This window comes from Carcharhinus amblyrhynchos, chromosome 22, assembly GCF_965287045.1.
Source record: "Carcharhinus amblyrhynchos chromosome 22, sCarAmb.v2.hapA, whole genome shotgun sequence".
Classification (NCBI taxonomy): Eukaryota; Metazoa; Chordata; class Chondrichthyes; order Carcharhiniformes; family Carcharhinidae; genus Carcharhinus; species Carcharhinus amblyrhynchos.
In genome coordinates this window covers 8430667-8445674 of record NC_137345.1, presented here as the reverse complement: position 1 = coordinate 8445674, position 15008 = coordinate 8430667, and the positions used below count along the sequence as shown (strand labels likewise).

Genomic DNA, 15008 nt, shown 5'->3' with positions numbered 1-15008 from the left:
ACACAAAAATCTGAGGTCATGTACCAACTGACTCAAGAACAGCTTCTTCCCCGCTGCTGTCAGGCTTTTGAATGGACTTACTTTGTATTAAGTTGATCTTTCTCTACACCCTAGCTATGACTGTAACACTACATTCTGCACTCTCTCCTCTCCTTCTCTATGAACGGTATGCTTTGTCAGGATAGCGCACAAGAAACAAGACTTTTCACTGTACGCTAATACATGGGACAATAATAAATCAGATCAAACACACAATCAAATGCCGAACAGTTGCACACCCAGGATGAGTCCACCACGCAGGCACACATCATCAATGATTCTCAGTCTGACAAAAGGCAACTGAGCCAAAAAGTTAACCTCAGGTGCTGCCTAACCTGCTGAGTATTTCCAGCATTTTCAGGTATTTATTTGATACGTTATGATCCAGGGCGCTTCGAGTGCGCTCACAGTGAGGATGCTGAGTCGGACCCCTGGGCACTAAGACAAGGTCAGGAGCTGAATGGCAAAGACAGAGGGAGAAAGATACTGAGTAAAGACCAACCCCTTGTGGAGAAAACAGCAGTCAGTGGAGCCAAGACAGGGGTTAAAATCTAGGTAAGGTTAAATAAGCATCATCCCAGATAAACAAAGGCTGTTCTCTCCTTGGTGGGGGAAGAGCTGACTGGTGACGATTTAACCTGAGGATCATGGAACCTCTGCAGCACAGAAAGAGGTCACTTTTCAGCCCATCGGGTCTGCACCAACTCTCTGATGGAGCATCCAGATCCTGTCCCCATGATCCCAAGTATTTACCCCATTAATACCCCTAATCGATGCATCTTGGGCACTATGGGGCAATGATTCAGGGCCATGGCCAGTCCACCTAATCTTTGGGAGGAAACCGGAGCATCTGGAAGAAACCCATGCAGACACGGGGAGAATGTGCAGATTCTGCACAGACGGTGACGCAAGCCGGGAATCGAACCCGGGACCCTGGCGCTGTGAGGCAGCAGTGCTAACCCGCTGTGCCACTGCCCCTCAGGCAGCACACTTCAGCAAGGGGGAAAAGGTTGAGAAAGAATGGCCTTCATGAATAAACATCATTAAAAACTAAAGTGGGTGAGGCAGGCAGCTGCAGGAATTGACCAACTCCAGTCAAGGAGCAGGACACAAAGAGACTTAAAGAAATTCCGTAATAAAATCTTTGGCTTCCTGAATTTTGACAATCGTTGTTTTGTCCGAGCTTGCTCTTTCACTCTTGTTAATGACTCAGGGGAACTTTAATGATGCATGAGCACACTCTGGTGGTGGAAAATATTACTGCAGAAAAATCCAAAGATAAAGAAACAGCGAGAGGGTGGCAATAAAGCATTTTTGAAGGGTAGGAGAATTGGAGCAGCTGATTTGAGTTCAGCAGAACCAAGCTTCATCTTTGGTGAGCCTAACATAGACTCGTAGAATAGAACCATAGAATCCCTACAGTGCAGAAGGAGGCTATTCGGCCCATTGAGCCTGCATCAACAACAATCCCACCCAAGCCCTATCCTCGTAACCCCACATATGTAACCCACGAATCCCTCTAACCTTCGGAACATCACGGTGCAATTAAGCACGGCCAATCAACCTAACCCGCAGTGTGGGAGGAGACCAGATTACCCGGAGGAAACCCATGCAGACACGAGGAGAATGTGCAAACTCCACACAGACAGTGACCCAAGCTGGGAATTGAACCCAAGTCTCTGGAGCTGTGAAGCAACAGTGCTAACCACTGTGCTACCGTGCCGCTTAAATTTCACCATCTGCTATGGTGGGATTTGAACCTTGGTCTCTAGAGCATTACACAGGGTCTTTTGATTACTAGCCCACTGACAATCACTAGGCCAATGTCTCCTATACTTAAAATGCATGCTAGATAGTTCCAGAATCTCTGTACTATCTGGCTGGTTTCACCCTCTGGACCATAATACTCATCTCATTAACTCAGAATCATACAAATGATAAACAGTCCAACACCCTGGAACAGCCCTTCTTTTCGGAGGCTGACTGAAATGTCCCTTTTATGTCTAAACCTACATTTGAATCTCTTGTGCTTTATGACTCAGAGATATGCAGAGATGACACACTCCAGGTTCTCTCTCTCCAAGAGGTGTTCTGTTCAATAGTTTCAGACCTCTACTAGCCGACAGTTCTGTTTCTCTTTCTCCAAGTAATCACACCCAGGCATGAGTAATCACACACTGAGGCACACATTCAAACACCGAACACCTGAACATATGGGCGACACAGTGGTTAGCACTGCTGCTTCACAGCTCCAGAGACCTGGGTCGATTCCCGGCTTGGATCACTGTCTGTTTGGAGTTTGCACATTCTCCTTGTCCCTAGAGACTCCTTAACACCTAACTTGGGTGACACAGTGGTTAGCACTGCTGCCTTACAGCGTCAAGGACCCAGGTTAGATTCCCAGCTTGGGTCACCGTCTGTGCGGAGTCTGCACATTCTCCCCGTGTCTGCGTGGGTTTCCTCTCTGCAGTGTGGGAGGAATGACGTGCTGGTTAGGTGCACTGGCCATGCTGAATTCTCCCTCATTGTACCTGAACAGGCTCAGGAGTGTGGCGACAAGGGGATTTTCACAGTAACTTCATTGCAGTGTCAATATGAGGCCCTACTTGTGACAATAACAAATAAACATAAAATAACCTCTGTGACCCTGGTAATCTCTTTATGCAGCTCAGCCTCACATGGTGTTTGGTAAGGCAATCGAGAAGCAACTTGTGACTGTGCTAACTTGTTATGAGTTTCATGGTCTGGTGCTTGAAATAAACCAGTTTCAACTAATTCAGTAAACAGAGCCTGTCTTCTGGAAGAAACACAAAAATAAACAAATTTCTATACTTCCCTAATCTGTCAGCCATCTTCGCTCAAACAAATAACTCGACTGTAATCGAGAAATTTAAACAAAAAATGTTTTCTGCAGAAGTTCGTCTTTTTCCTTCACGTTGCTGAACTTTATTTGAATGGCAGGCAGCAATGGAAGCACAATGTATTTCTGAAAAGTTTTAAGGTTTGAAAGTTTAAACTTTAAAAATAAATTTCTGACAGCTATGGAAGCAAAGTATATTTCTAAGCATCCAGAATCAGGTTTCTCACATCTTCTTAAGAGTCAGAAATTGGCCACACTGTAAAAACTTTCTGTCTTGCAAATGGAAAATTCCCTGGAAGGAAAAGGCGCCTCTTTGAACGTGAGGTCATGGGACCACAGCCACTTTTAAGTTAAGATGTGGAGATGCCAGCGTTGGACTGGGGTGGGTACAGTTAGTAGTCTCACAACGCCAGGTTAAAGTCCAACAGGTTTATTTGGTAGCACGAGCTTTCGGAGCGCTGCCCCTTCATCAGGCGAGTCAAAGCTCGTGCTAACAAATAAACCTACTGGGCTTTAACCTGGTGTTGTGAGACTACTTACTTTTATGTTAATTTAGTACCGGTGTGTAGCTTCTTTGGAATCTCTGGTTCAGGTTCCATTTGCAAGAAATAGTCATGCTGTCGCCCTGTTCAAAAGCTACCGGATGACAGGAAAGAACGTGGATTAGCTTGCGAACGTAGCAACAGAAACTATCCGTTGTCCTAGCACTCTCAGTATTCTTTCAAACAACCACTTTCTGCCACAGATTAAGCTGGGTTGGTGCCATTCGAGAGCTGCAGGGATCTGTCTCTACAGGCCCTCTGCAGATGGGTCACCTCCCTCCTCCAGTAATCAAGATTACAGTTCCACATTCACGTTGTGCGGGTATGGATTTCAATCAGAGGTTTTCAAGTGTTTTTTTTTAATGCATTTAAGAAGCAGGCTGAGAAATAGAAGCAAGAGTGGGCCATTCAGCTCCTCAAGCCTACTCAATAAGAACTCCAGAACATGTCTAACTTGAACTCATGTTCCTGCCATATCTCCAAATCCTACAAATCCCCTTAGGTTCAAACCTCTGTTGAGTTTCAGCTTTCATGTATTCAACGACTGAACATCCCAATCACTCTTGAGCAGAGAATTCCAAAGATTTAGGACTCTCAGAGTGGACAAATTTCTCCTCATCCCAGTCCCAAAATGTGTAGCCCCTCATCCTGAGATTGCGAGCCCCTAATTCCAGACTCCCCAGTCAGGGGAAACAGCCTTTTCATCATCCACTCCATTATGCATTGTTAAGAATTTTATCTACATCAATGAGATTGCCTCTAAGTGTTCATTCCACTCAATCTCTTCTCCTAAACTCAACCAATCCCTCGGCAATTAGGTTAGAGAAGCTTAGGTTTGTTTTCATTTATTCAAGGGCATCGTTGACTAAGCCAGCATATAATGCTCATCCCTAATCACCCTTGAGAAGTTGGTAGGTGAGCTGCCTTCTTGAACTGCTGCAGTTCACGTGGTGTAGGTACATCCACTGTGCTGGTAGGGGAAGTAGTTCCAGGATTTTGGCCCAGCGACAGTGAAGGAACAGCGATATATTTCCAAGTCAGGATGGTGAATGGCTCGGAGGGGAACTTGCAACTAATGGTGTTCCCATGTATCTGCTGCCCTTGTCCTTCTAGATGGCCGCAGTCACGGGTTTGAAAGATGCTGTCAAAGGAGTCTTGGTGAGTTTTTGCAGCGCATCTTGTAGATGGTACATACTGTTGCCACTGTCTTTCGGTGGTGGAGGAAGTGAATGTTTGTAAGAGGGATGACAATCAAGCGGGCTACTTTGTCCTGGATGGTGTTGAGCTTTTTATGTGTCGTTGGAGCTGCACTCGTCCAGGCAAGTGGAGAGTATTCCAGCACACTCAAGATCTGAGCCTTGTAGATGATGGAGAAGCTTTGAGGAGTCAGGTGGTGAGTTACTCACTGCAGTTCTTCTAGCCTCTGAGCCGCTCTTATTGCCACAGTTTTTAAATGTCTAGCCCAGTTCAGCTTCTGATAAATGGGAACCCCCAGGATGTTAACAGCGGGGGATTCAGTGATGGCAATGCCACTGTATGTCAAGAGGCAGTGGCTACATTCTCTCTTGCTGGAGATGGTCATTCACACCACACAAGTGCCAGGCAATGTTACTTGCTACTCATCAGCCCAAGCCTGGATATTGAATTGGTTGCATTTGGACATGGGTTGCTGAGGAGTATCTGAGGAGTCACAAATGGTGCTGAACATCATACAGTCATCAGGGAACTTTTGACCTTGTGATGGAAAGAAGATCATTGATGAAGCAGCTGAAGATGGTTGGGTCTAAGACACTCATCCTGAGGAACTCCTGCAGAGATGTTCTGGAGCTGAGATGATTGACCTCCAAGAACCCCAACCATCTTCCTTTGTGCCAGGTGTGACTCCAACCAGCAGAGGGGTTTCCCCTTGATTCCCATTGCCTTCAGTTTTGCTAGGACACCTTGACACCACACTTGGCCATATGCGGCCTTGATGTCAAGGAGGGTCACTCTCACAGGCATGGAAACTTTGCACAATGTAGTCTTGTCAGAGCAGCAAGGCTTTATTTTATACACAAAACCTCTTGCACTGAAGGCTAACCGATTCTTTCGAATTGCTTAACGTACCTGCATGTCAACATATTAGTCACTCAGTCAATTCACCACAGCAGCATGTACATTCCAAGACATCCCACCACAAAACATCCCTCATAGCCATGTACCATCCACATTTGAGTGTGATTTTTCTCCTGCACTTTGCAAGCAGTGTGTGGGACATTAATCCTCAATGTCTAAAGATGACGGGATCATCCTGGAGAATTGACAACCCTAACACGTATCAGTACACCCCTCCAAAACCTACTCCAGCATACGGCACTTCCAAATTCCTCAGAAATTCCTAATCTATTCCAAAGAACCACAGAATCCCTCCGGTGGTGAAAGAGGTCATTCGGTCCATCGACTCTGCCACTGGCTGTCTGAAAGAGCACCCTACCCATGCCTGCTCCTCTACCCTTGCCCCCTAACCCCATTTACTTAGCGTGGCCAATCCACCCAACCTTCACATCTGTGGACTGTGGGAGGAAACCGGGGCACCTGGAGGAAACCCATGCAGACATGGGGAGAATGTGCAAACTCCACACAAACAGCCACCCGAGGTCGAGATTGAACCCAGCTCCCTGGAGCTGTGAGGCAGCAGTGCTAACCACTGTGCCACCGTGCTGTCCTACTCCCAGAAACAAGTTCCCCAAAATCTGACTTTAAAAGCAAATACTAAATATCATAACACTTTTTTCAAAAAAAAAACCACAAAAATCCCATCTGACTAACTTTAGAAACGACTGACCAGTATCATCGCTTCAATTCTGGCCTCTTGCACACATCCAGATTTTAATCGCTCCATCATTGGCATCCATGCCTTTACCCATCTGGGCCCCAAGCTCTGGAATTCCCTCCCTAAACCTCTCTATTGCACTTTACTCCTTTAAGATGCTCCTTGAGACTCATCTGTCCTTATATGACTCAAAGTCAAATTTTGTTCAATAAAACATCTGGAGGGTGCCCTGGGCAACTCTCCTACTTTGAAAAGCTCTATAGAAATGCAAGTTTTTATAACCTGTAAAAGAATTTCATACCTAACCGTCTGTATCGCTGTAATAAGTCTGCAGAGGCAGAAGTCCCTTCACCAAAATCCCTTTATTTACAAACTCTAACAGCAATACACAGAGCGCCCGTGGTCAGCAGGCTATCTTTGGGAGGAATTAACATGCCCTGTTTAGTACAAGGCAAAGACTCCCTGATTGGCCCTTCAATTGGATCCTTAATCAGGGAGTTCATACTCCAATAGGCCAACCTCAATCATAGAATCCCTACACTACAGGAGGCCGCCACTTTGGCCCATCAAGACTGCACCAACCACAATCCCACCCAGGCCCTATTCCCATAACCCTAGACATTTAACCTGCTAATCCCACCAGGGTCAATTTAGCATGGCCAATCAACCTAACCGACACATCATTGGATCAATGGCCTGATTGAAGTCATTACAATCACACAGAGGTCTGATCAGTCTAAGCCTGGACAACCTTTCAATCCTGCCCGACGTGATTCAAAGCAAACCTGTTGCCTCTGCTTAAAAAAAAAAACACCTTGTCAAATGCCTTTCAGACCTCAAACCGCATGGAGCAGGCAACATATTCAGAGTTCCTGCCACTCCCCACCCCCACCCATTGCCATAAAACAAGGTCCTTGGGGCATTGTGAACACACTACCAGTTTATGATCCATGACTTGTTTGCACTTAATCAACTTTTTATTACCTCCTCGTTGGAAACCACACCAATAAGCACTCCTCGCCCTCCTCAGTGTCCCAGTCCTCAAACAGGACACTGATCCCATGTGCCAAGTGCTAACGCCCAACTTGCCAAGCATCATGAGACAAAATGTACATAGGTTTTATTACTAATGTGCTTTTCTTTTAAGGAATTTTGAAACCGTGGCTACAAAAGTGCAGAGTAAAAGATTGACATTATTTTTATGGCACTCCACACCGGTTTTCAAAAGTTTTAAAACTTAAAAGTTTATTTATTAGTCACAAGTAAGGCTTACATCAACACTGCAATGAAGTTACTGTGAAATTCCCCTAGTCCGGCGCCTGTTCGGGTCGACGCACCCGAACCAGCACATCTTTCAGAATGTGGGAGGAAACCCACGTAGACACGGGGAGAACATGCAAACTCCACACAGACAGTGACCCAAGCCGGGAATTGAACCAGGGTCCCTGGCACTATGAAGCAGCAGTGCTAACCACTGTGCTACCGTGCCACCCCTACGATTATAAAAATTTACAAAATTATTAATATCATAATCAGCAATTATAAAATCAAACCCCACAAATAGATACCATGCATTTAACCAAAATATTGAAATATAGAAAGATATGCAGCACAGAGAAAAAGGTAATATAGCTCAGCGTGTCACGCTGGTCGCTATCCAGTTGAATCTCGATATTCTGGAGACTATAGCACCTCAAGTGCATATCCATGTTTATTTTAAAATATAACAACAGTTTCTGCCTCCATTAACCTTTTAGACAGTGAATTTAAAATCCCAACCTTCTGGGAGCTGCTGATCGTGCCGAGGATTGTCAGAGGATACAACAGGATATGGATAGATTGAAGACTTGGGCACAGAAAAGGTGGACGGAATTTAATCCAGACAGATGAAGTGATGCATTTTGGAGGATCAAATTTAGTTATGAATTATATTGTAAATGGCAGAACCCTTAGGAACATTAACACACAGAGGGATCTGGGCATGCAGATCCACAGTTCCCTAAAGGTGGCAACACAGGTGGCACCAAGATGACTAAGAAAGCATACGTCAAGTTTGCCTTCATCAGCCCAGGGCACTGAGCACAAGAGTTGGGAAATCACATTGCAGCTATATAAAACCTTGGTTCAGCCACATTTGGAGTGTATGCAGTTCTGGTCATCACATTATCAGGACATGGAAGCTTAGGAGAGAGTGCAAAGAAGGTTCACCAGGGTGTTGCCTGGTCTCGAGGGTGTTGGCTACGAGGAGAGGTTGAATAAACTAGGATTGTTTTCGCTGGAAAGATGGAAGCTGAGGGGAACCCTGATAGAGGTCTACAAAATTATGAGAGGCAAAAACAGGGTGGATAGTCAGAGGCCTTTTCCAAAGGTGGAAGTGTCAATTACAAGGGGGCACAAGATCAAGGTAAGAGGGGGGAAAGTTTAAGGGTGACGTGCAGGGGAGAGAGTGGTGGGAGTCTGGAACCACTACCAGAGAAGGTGGTGGAAGCAAGTACCTTAGCAACGTTTAAGGACCATCAGATTAATGGGTACATGAATAAGGATTAGAGGGATACGGACCGAGGAAGGGTAGTTTTTTTTGGGACATCATGATCAGCACAGGCTTGGAGGGATGAAGGGCCTGTTCTGGTGCTGTACTTTTCTTAGTTCTTTGGGTGAAAAAGTTTCTCATCAAATCCCCTCTAAAGCTTCCAATTAGTTAAATCTATGACCTCTGGTTATCTGGCTGAGTAAATCCTTCTTCTTTCTGGGCTCTTCACAATTTCAGACACCTCAATTGAATCTCCCCTTAGCTTTTTCTGTTCCAAAGACTCTCAAAATTTCCCTCTTAGCTAAAATTTTTCACTTCAGGCAATAAACCCCCTCTCTGGTGTGACCATATCCTCCTGTGATGTGGTGACCAAGGCAGTACACAGTACTCTAAATGTCTAACAAGAGTTTTAAACAGTTCCAGCATAACCTCACTGCTCTCATATTATGTTCCTCAGCTAATAAAGGAAAATATCTTGTACATCTTCAAGGCCACCTCATCTTTCTATCCTTCTGTCTACAAGGATCGGTGCACATGTTAGTCCCATTTCCTCCACGCCTCTTAGGTTCTTGCCATTTATTGTATATTCACTTGCATTTTTTATCATTCCCAATGCACTGCCTCACACTGCTTGGGGTTGAATTCAAGTCACCACTTTTCTGTCCACCTGTCCAGTCTTTTGGTACGTCCCTGCAGCCTATAGCTTTCTTCCTTGCTATCCAGCACACAAATTCTCACACCACCTGCAAATTTCTTTATCACGCATCCTAAGTCGCTGATATACGCCACAAATTGTAAAGAGACGCATTACTGAGCCCTGCAAAAACTAGTGGAAACAAAGTTAATTTATCAGTCACATTCACACTGCAATGAAGTTACTGTGAAGATCCCCTAGTCGCCACATTCCAGTGCCTGTTTGGGTACAGTGAAGGAGAATTTATCATGGCCAATTCAGCTAACCAGCACATCTTTTGGTCTGCGGTAGGAAACTGGAGCACCCGGAGGAAACCCATGCAGACACAGGGAAAATGTGCAAATTTCACAGAGACAGTGACCCAAGCTGGGAATAGAACCCGGATGCCTGGCGCTGTGACGCAGCAATGCTGGCCGCTGTGCCATCGTACCACCCTCACCCCCAACCCCCAGTCACATAAACGCCTGTCAATTATGTATAGCTCTTTGCTTCCTGCCACTCAGCCGATTTTGGATCCAACTTGCCATTTTACTTTGGATCCCATGAACTTCTAATTTATTGATAGTTAAATCTTGCAAAAAGCCTCGCTATGAAATCCTGGTGGACTATATCAAACAAGCTGCCCTAATCGATCCTCCTCAAGAAAAAAACCTGGTGCATGCAGGAGAGATTCAGATTCCCTCGTCTACGCGACAAATCCAAATTAAATGGTTCCTCCAGGGAAGGAGCGCTGTTCAGACCTAAATTATAACATTAATTAGGAGAGGTAAATTATAGGACTGTCCCGCTCTGCGCCTGTCTCTGTCTGGTTCAGAGATTACAAAATTGGCATTTTACTATTGCAGCCTATAAATAGTTTCGAAGTTTCACAATCTTCCCAAGTGGCACTCTTGTCGATCTCAGTGAGTGTGTCAAGAAATGAACGCAATAAACCAGAAATTATGGTTGGAATGACTCACGTGCAAAAGCTGCTATTGACATGCAATCGCTTTATCTATTTCCACAGAAACATAACCCATTAAGTATGTTTTTTTTAAGCTACCGATTAGACACACGAAACAAGTCGACTCGTGCACCAGGAAGACGACCACGTTCCGCTCCCACACACCCCTCCCCAATTTAAAATGGAAACATTCTTGATAACACATCGACTCGGCTCCTACCAGTCTACACAGCCAGAAGCTAAAACATCAGGAGATACATGATAGCAAATCCCACTGAGTATCACAGAGATGGAAACGGAGGAAGAAGAGGCCATTCAGCCCTTCGAGTCTGTTCTGCCACGCAATTAGATCGTGGCTGGTCTGCGATTCAACTCCATCAACCCACCTGTTTTGTTTTCAATTGATTTATAGTATCGATTGTCACTGACTAAGCCAAGCATTTATTGCCCATTCCTAATTGCCTTTCAGAAGATAGTGGGGAGCCACCTTCTTCGGGCAGCATTGGGACACAGCGGTTAGCACTGCTGCCTCACCGCACCCGGGTTCCATTCCCAACTGGAGTGACTGTGTGTGGAGTTTGCACATTCTCCCCGTGTCTGCGTGGGTTTCCTCCGGGTGCTCTGGTTTCCTCCCACAGTCTAAAGATGTGAGGGTCAGGTGGACTGGCCATGCCAAATTGCCCCTTAATGTCAAGGGGACGAGCTGGGGTAAGTGCATGGGGTTATGAGGATAGGGCCTGGGTGGATTGTAGTGGGTGCAGACTTGATGGGTTGAATGGCCTCCTTCTGCACTGTAGGGATTCTATGATTTGACCGCTGTAGTCCATAGTGCTGTCTGGAAGGGAGTTCCAGGATTTTGACCTAACAACAGTGACGAAATGGCAGTGCAGTTCCAAGTCAGGGTGGTGATTAACTTAGAGGAGAGCTCTAAGTTTATTTATTAGTCACAAGTAGGCTTACATTAACACTGCAATGAAGCTACTGTGAAAGTCCCCTAATGGCCACACTCCAGCACCTGTTCGGGTATACTGGGGAAGAACTTAGCATGGCCAATCCACCTAACCAGCACATCTTTTGGACTACGGGAAGAAACCAGAACACCTGGAGGAAACCCACATAGATACAGGGAGGACATGCAGACTCCACACAGTGACCCAAGCCGGGAATCAAACCCAGGTCCCTGGCACTGTGAGGCAGAAATGCTAACCACTGTGCCGCCGTGCCACCCTGAGTGGCGACATACCCAAGTGTCATCCACCATTGTCCTCCTAGGTGGTAGAGTGTCAAAGGAGCCTTGGTGAGTTGCAGCTGTGCATCTTGGATATGGTATACACTGCTGCCCAAGGGCGCGGTGGTGGAGATAGTGAATGCTTCAAGTGGTGGACGGGAGTCAAGCTGGTTGCCTTGTCCTAGATGATATTGAGCTAGTACAGTTGGAGCTGCACTCACCCAGACAAACGGGGAGCATTCCATCACGCTCCTGGCATGTAGCTTGCGAACAGGTTTCGGGAAGTCAGATGGGGAGTTACTCACTGCTGAATTCCCAACCTCTGACCTGCTCTTGTAACCACACACCACAGTATTTATATAGCTGGCCCAGTTATGCTTCTGGTCAATGGAAACACCCAGCATGTTGATAGTGGGGGATTCAGTGACAATATTGCCATTGAATGTCATAGGGAGATGATTGGACCCTCTCGTTGGCATTTGCCTGATTCTGTAACCTTGAGAAACTATTTCAATCTCAGTTCTGACATTACCAATTATCCAGCCTTGTGGGGAGCGGAGATCCACATGTAGCAGTGCCACCTAACCTCACCCTCAAAGGGCCAATTTCCAATTGCAAGCTTATGGACTTTCCCACTGGAAGGAGGAGATTCTTTCTCACTCTATCTACCCCTTTCATCACCTTAAACACCTTGATTAAATTGCCCTTTAATCTTCTGTACACAAGTGACCAGAAGTCTAGTCTGCGTAACCCACATTCAGAATTTAACCGCAATGTAAGAACTAACTGAGCTGTGTCAAGAAATTGGAGTAAATTGATTGGGGAGAACGCAAATGAAAGCTTCTTTTAAAATGTATTTTATCCGACGCATGTAAAATTAGACACACTAAATCCATATGGACAATTCAGAGCTCAAGTTCATTCCAGGAACATGACCAACTGGACAGTCACAGTTGCAAATATTTCCAAATCCATTTGGAAATTGGGAAGACAGGCAGCCTTTAATTTACATTTACAAGCACAGCTGGAGCTCTGTCGAATACTTCCGTGGAGTTTGATGATATTGCGGTGATAAAGAATTTGTCCCGATCTACATTAACCCTGCTGCATCCAAGTTGGTTTGATTCAAATAATTCTACAAAAGGGATTGAAAACCTCCAAATAAATTGATGATCACTCCCGAGACGATCAATGAGGGACGATAGGTTGGCATCAAAACGTGCAGTAGTACACCTTAAACCACCTCTCAAATCCCCAGGCCACATCTCAGAGACCATCTGTCACATCAAGCACCACGTTAAGACGTCACAATTGGTTTTAATTCCCCCAAATCTACCATCCCGATCCTTCTTTGGACAAGGCCCAAGTGCAGTCTTCAGGATTGGGTTCAACTATGATTCCTCTATAGTAAGAAGTCACACAACACCAGGTTAAAGTCCAACAGATTTATTTGGAATCACGAGCTTTTCGGGGTGGGTCTGAGGAAGGAGCAGCGCTCCGGAAGCTCGCGCTACCAAATGAACTTTTGGACTTTAACCTGGTGTTGTGAGACTTCTTGCTGTGTCCAGTGCCGGCATCCCCACATCGCGATTCCTCCATAGTGAAATAACCAGCTCCAGGACACCTGGGGCCCAACAACAATTTACACATCACTCATAACACAATAAAAGGTTCCACACTGCTTCGCCAGAGTTTGAAAGCAAAATTAGACCCCTAAGGAGATGTTAGGGCAGGCGACCAAAGAGATAGGCTGTAGGGAGGGTCTTAAATCAGGAAACAGGGAGAGAGCAGCAGATTATTTTCGGGTGGGGGAAATTCCAGAGCTTGGCTCTCAGGCAACCGAAGGCATCAATTGTGGGGCATCCAATTTGGCAATGTTCAAGAGGCCAGACAGAATGAGAGGAGTGTGGATATCTCGGGCAAGGTGTGGAGGCTGGAGGAGATCACAGAGAAAAGGAGGCCAGGGAAAGATTCCAGAACACAGCTGAGACCTTTATCGTGGAACAAGGAGACAATGTAGGTAGCAAGCACGGGGACCGTGTATGGGGCAGAGGTAGCAGAGTCTTGGATGACTCAAGTATACATTGTACCGAATAAACTGGCAAATAAAAGTGGGAAGATGGTCAACCCTTCCGTCAAAAAACAGATACACAAGTCTGAGATCACGTACCATCCAACTCAAAAACAGCTTCTTCCCTGCTGCCATCAGACTTTTGAATGGACCTACCTTATAGTAAATTGATCTTTCTCTACACCCTAGCTGTGACTGTAATACTGCATTCTGCACTCCTTTCCTTCCCCTGATGTACTCTGTGAACAGTATGCTTTGTCTCTATAGTGCGTCAGAAACAATACTTTTCACTGTGCCCCAATACATGTGACCATAATAAACCAAGACAGGTAATATAGGTAAAAAGGGAGTCAACTCTTTCCAGGTATGATAAGGGAGAAAGTCACCTTTTTTTAAAAGGACAAAATTCATCAGCACCAGAATGAACAAGGCTCAGATAAAGTTCAAATATATCCACTCACTTGATGAAGTATGTGGCTCCTTCAAAAGTGAAGCCTTGCTCCCACCCTCGAGGCAAATCTGCAGTTGGAAAAACGACAGTAAATGTACGGAAGACGCCAAGACTCAGCAACCTGCGCTCCCCATTCAAAACCGAAAATAAGAGAGACAGACAAGAGAATCCTTCTCTGGGTTCCTTACCTGGACGACGCCTGTGACCGGTTCGGAACGCCTGTCCTGACTTGGGATGGATCCAACTGGTAGAACGGGTCAAATCGCTGCAAAAATATATATTTTTTAAAAGAAATACGTAAGTGTATTTTATTGGGGAGGAGTGAAATGGAATCCGCAAAACTCTACCGCAAACAGAGAGGGGATTGAACAATGTAGAAACTGTAACAAGTACTCAACTCCACAAAGAAGATTCTCCCACCCCGGGTAATTCCATAATCCCAGTATTTAGGCAGGTTTTCCATTGTCCCGGGGTTTGATTTTCACCTTCCCTGTAAGGAAGTCAAGGGGGGGGAATCTCCTTCCTGCTTTCCTTGTGGGTTTCCCGAGGTCTCTTCCTTGTTGAGGAGATGAGTGAGTTGTCAGGATTACCGCCCCTTGCGAAACACAAACACATTCCCCATTCCGCCTCTCCCTCTCTCTCTCCCTGTCCCTCTATCAACCAGGTTCCACTCCCCAAGTTCGCTGAGTCACACAGAGAAGGTGGGGTGGCTACAAAGCAAATCTCCAGGATAAGTCACAGTGTGAAAGCAGAGACAACCCGGGGAACAACGCACATTCGCTGTACCAACTCAATCCAATCAAATCAACAGACAATATTATTACAATGCCCACGAGTT

General features: G+C 45.6%; 1 protein-coding gene across 8 annotated transcripts in view; it reads right to left on the bottom strand.

The window, feature by feature from the left end:
• plekha6 (pleckstrin homology domain containing, family A member 6) overlaps positions 1-14800 on the bottom strand; it is a 331150-nt gene extending 316350 nt beyond the window's left edge. For all 8 annotated transcript variants that reach the window (XM_080209801.1, XM_080209802.1, XM_080209808.1 and 5 more), the window contains exons 1-3: positions 14569-14800; positions 14359-14435; positions 14181-14238 (exon numbers count right to left, since the gene is read on the bottom strand). In XM_080209801.1, the coding sequence (XP_080065927.1) occupies positions 14181-14238; positions 14359-14435; positions 14569-14633 (200 nt within the window). In that variant the 5' untranslated portion in view covers positions 14634-14800. The remainder of the gene's footprint in view (positions 1-14180; positions 14239-14358; positions 14436-14568) is intronic.
• Positions 14801-15008: the final 208 nt, after the last annotated feature.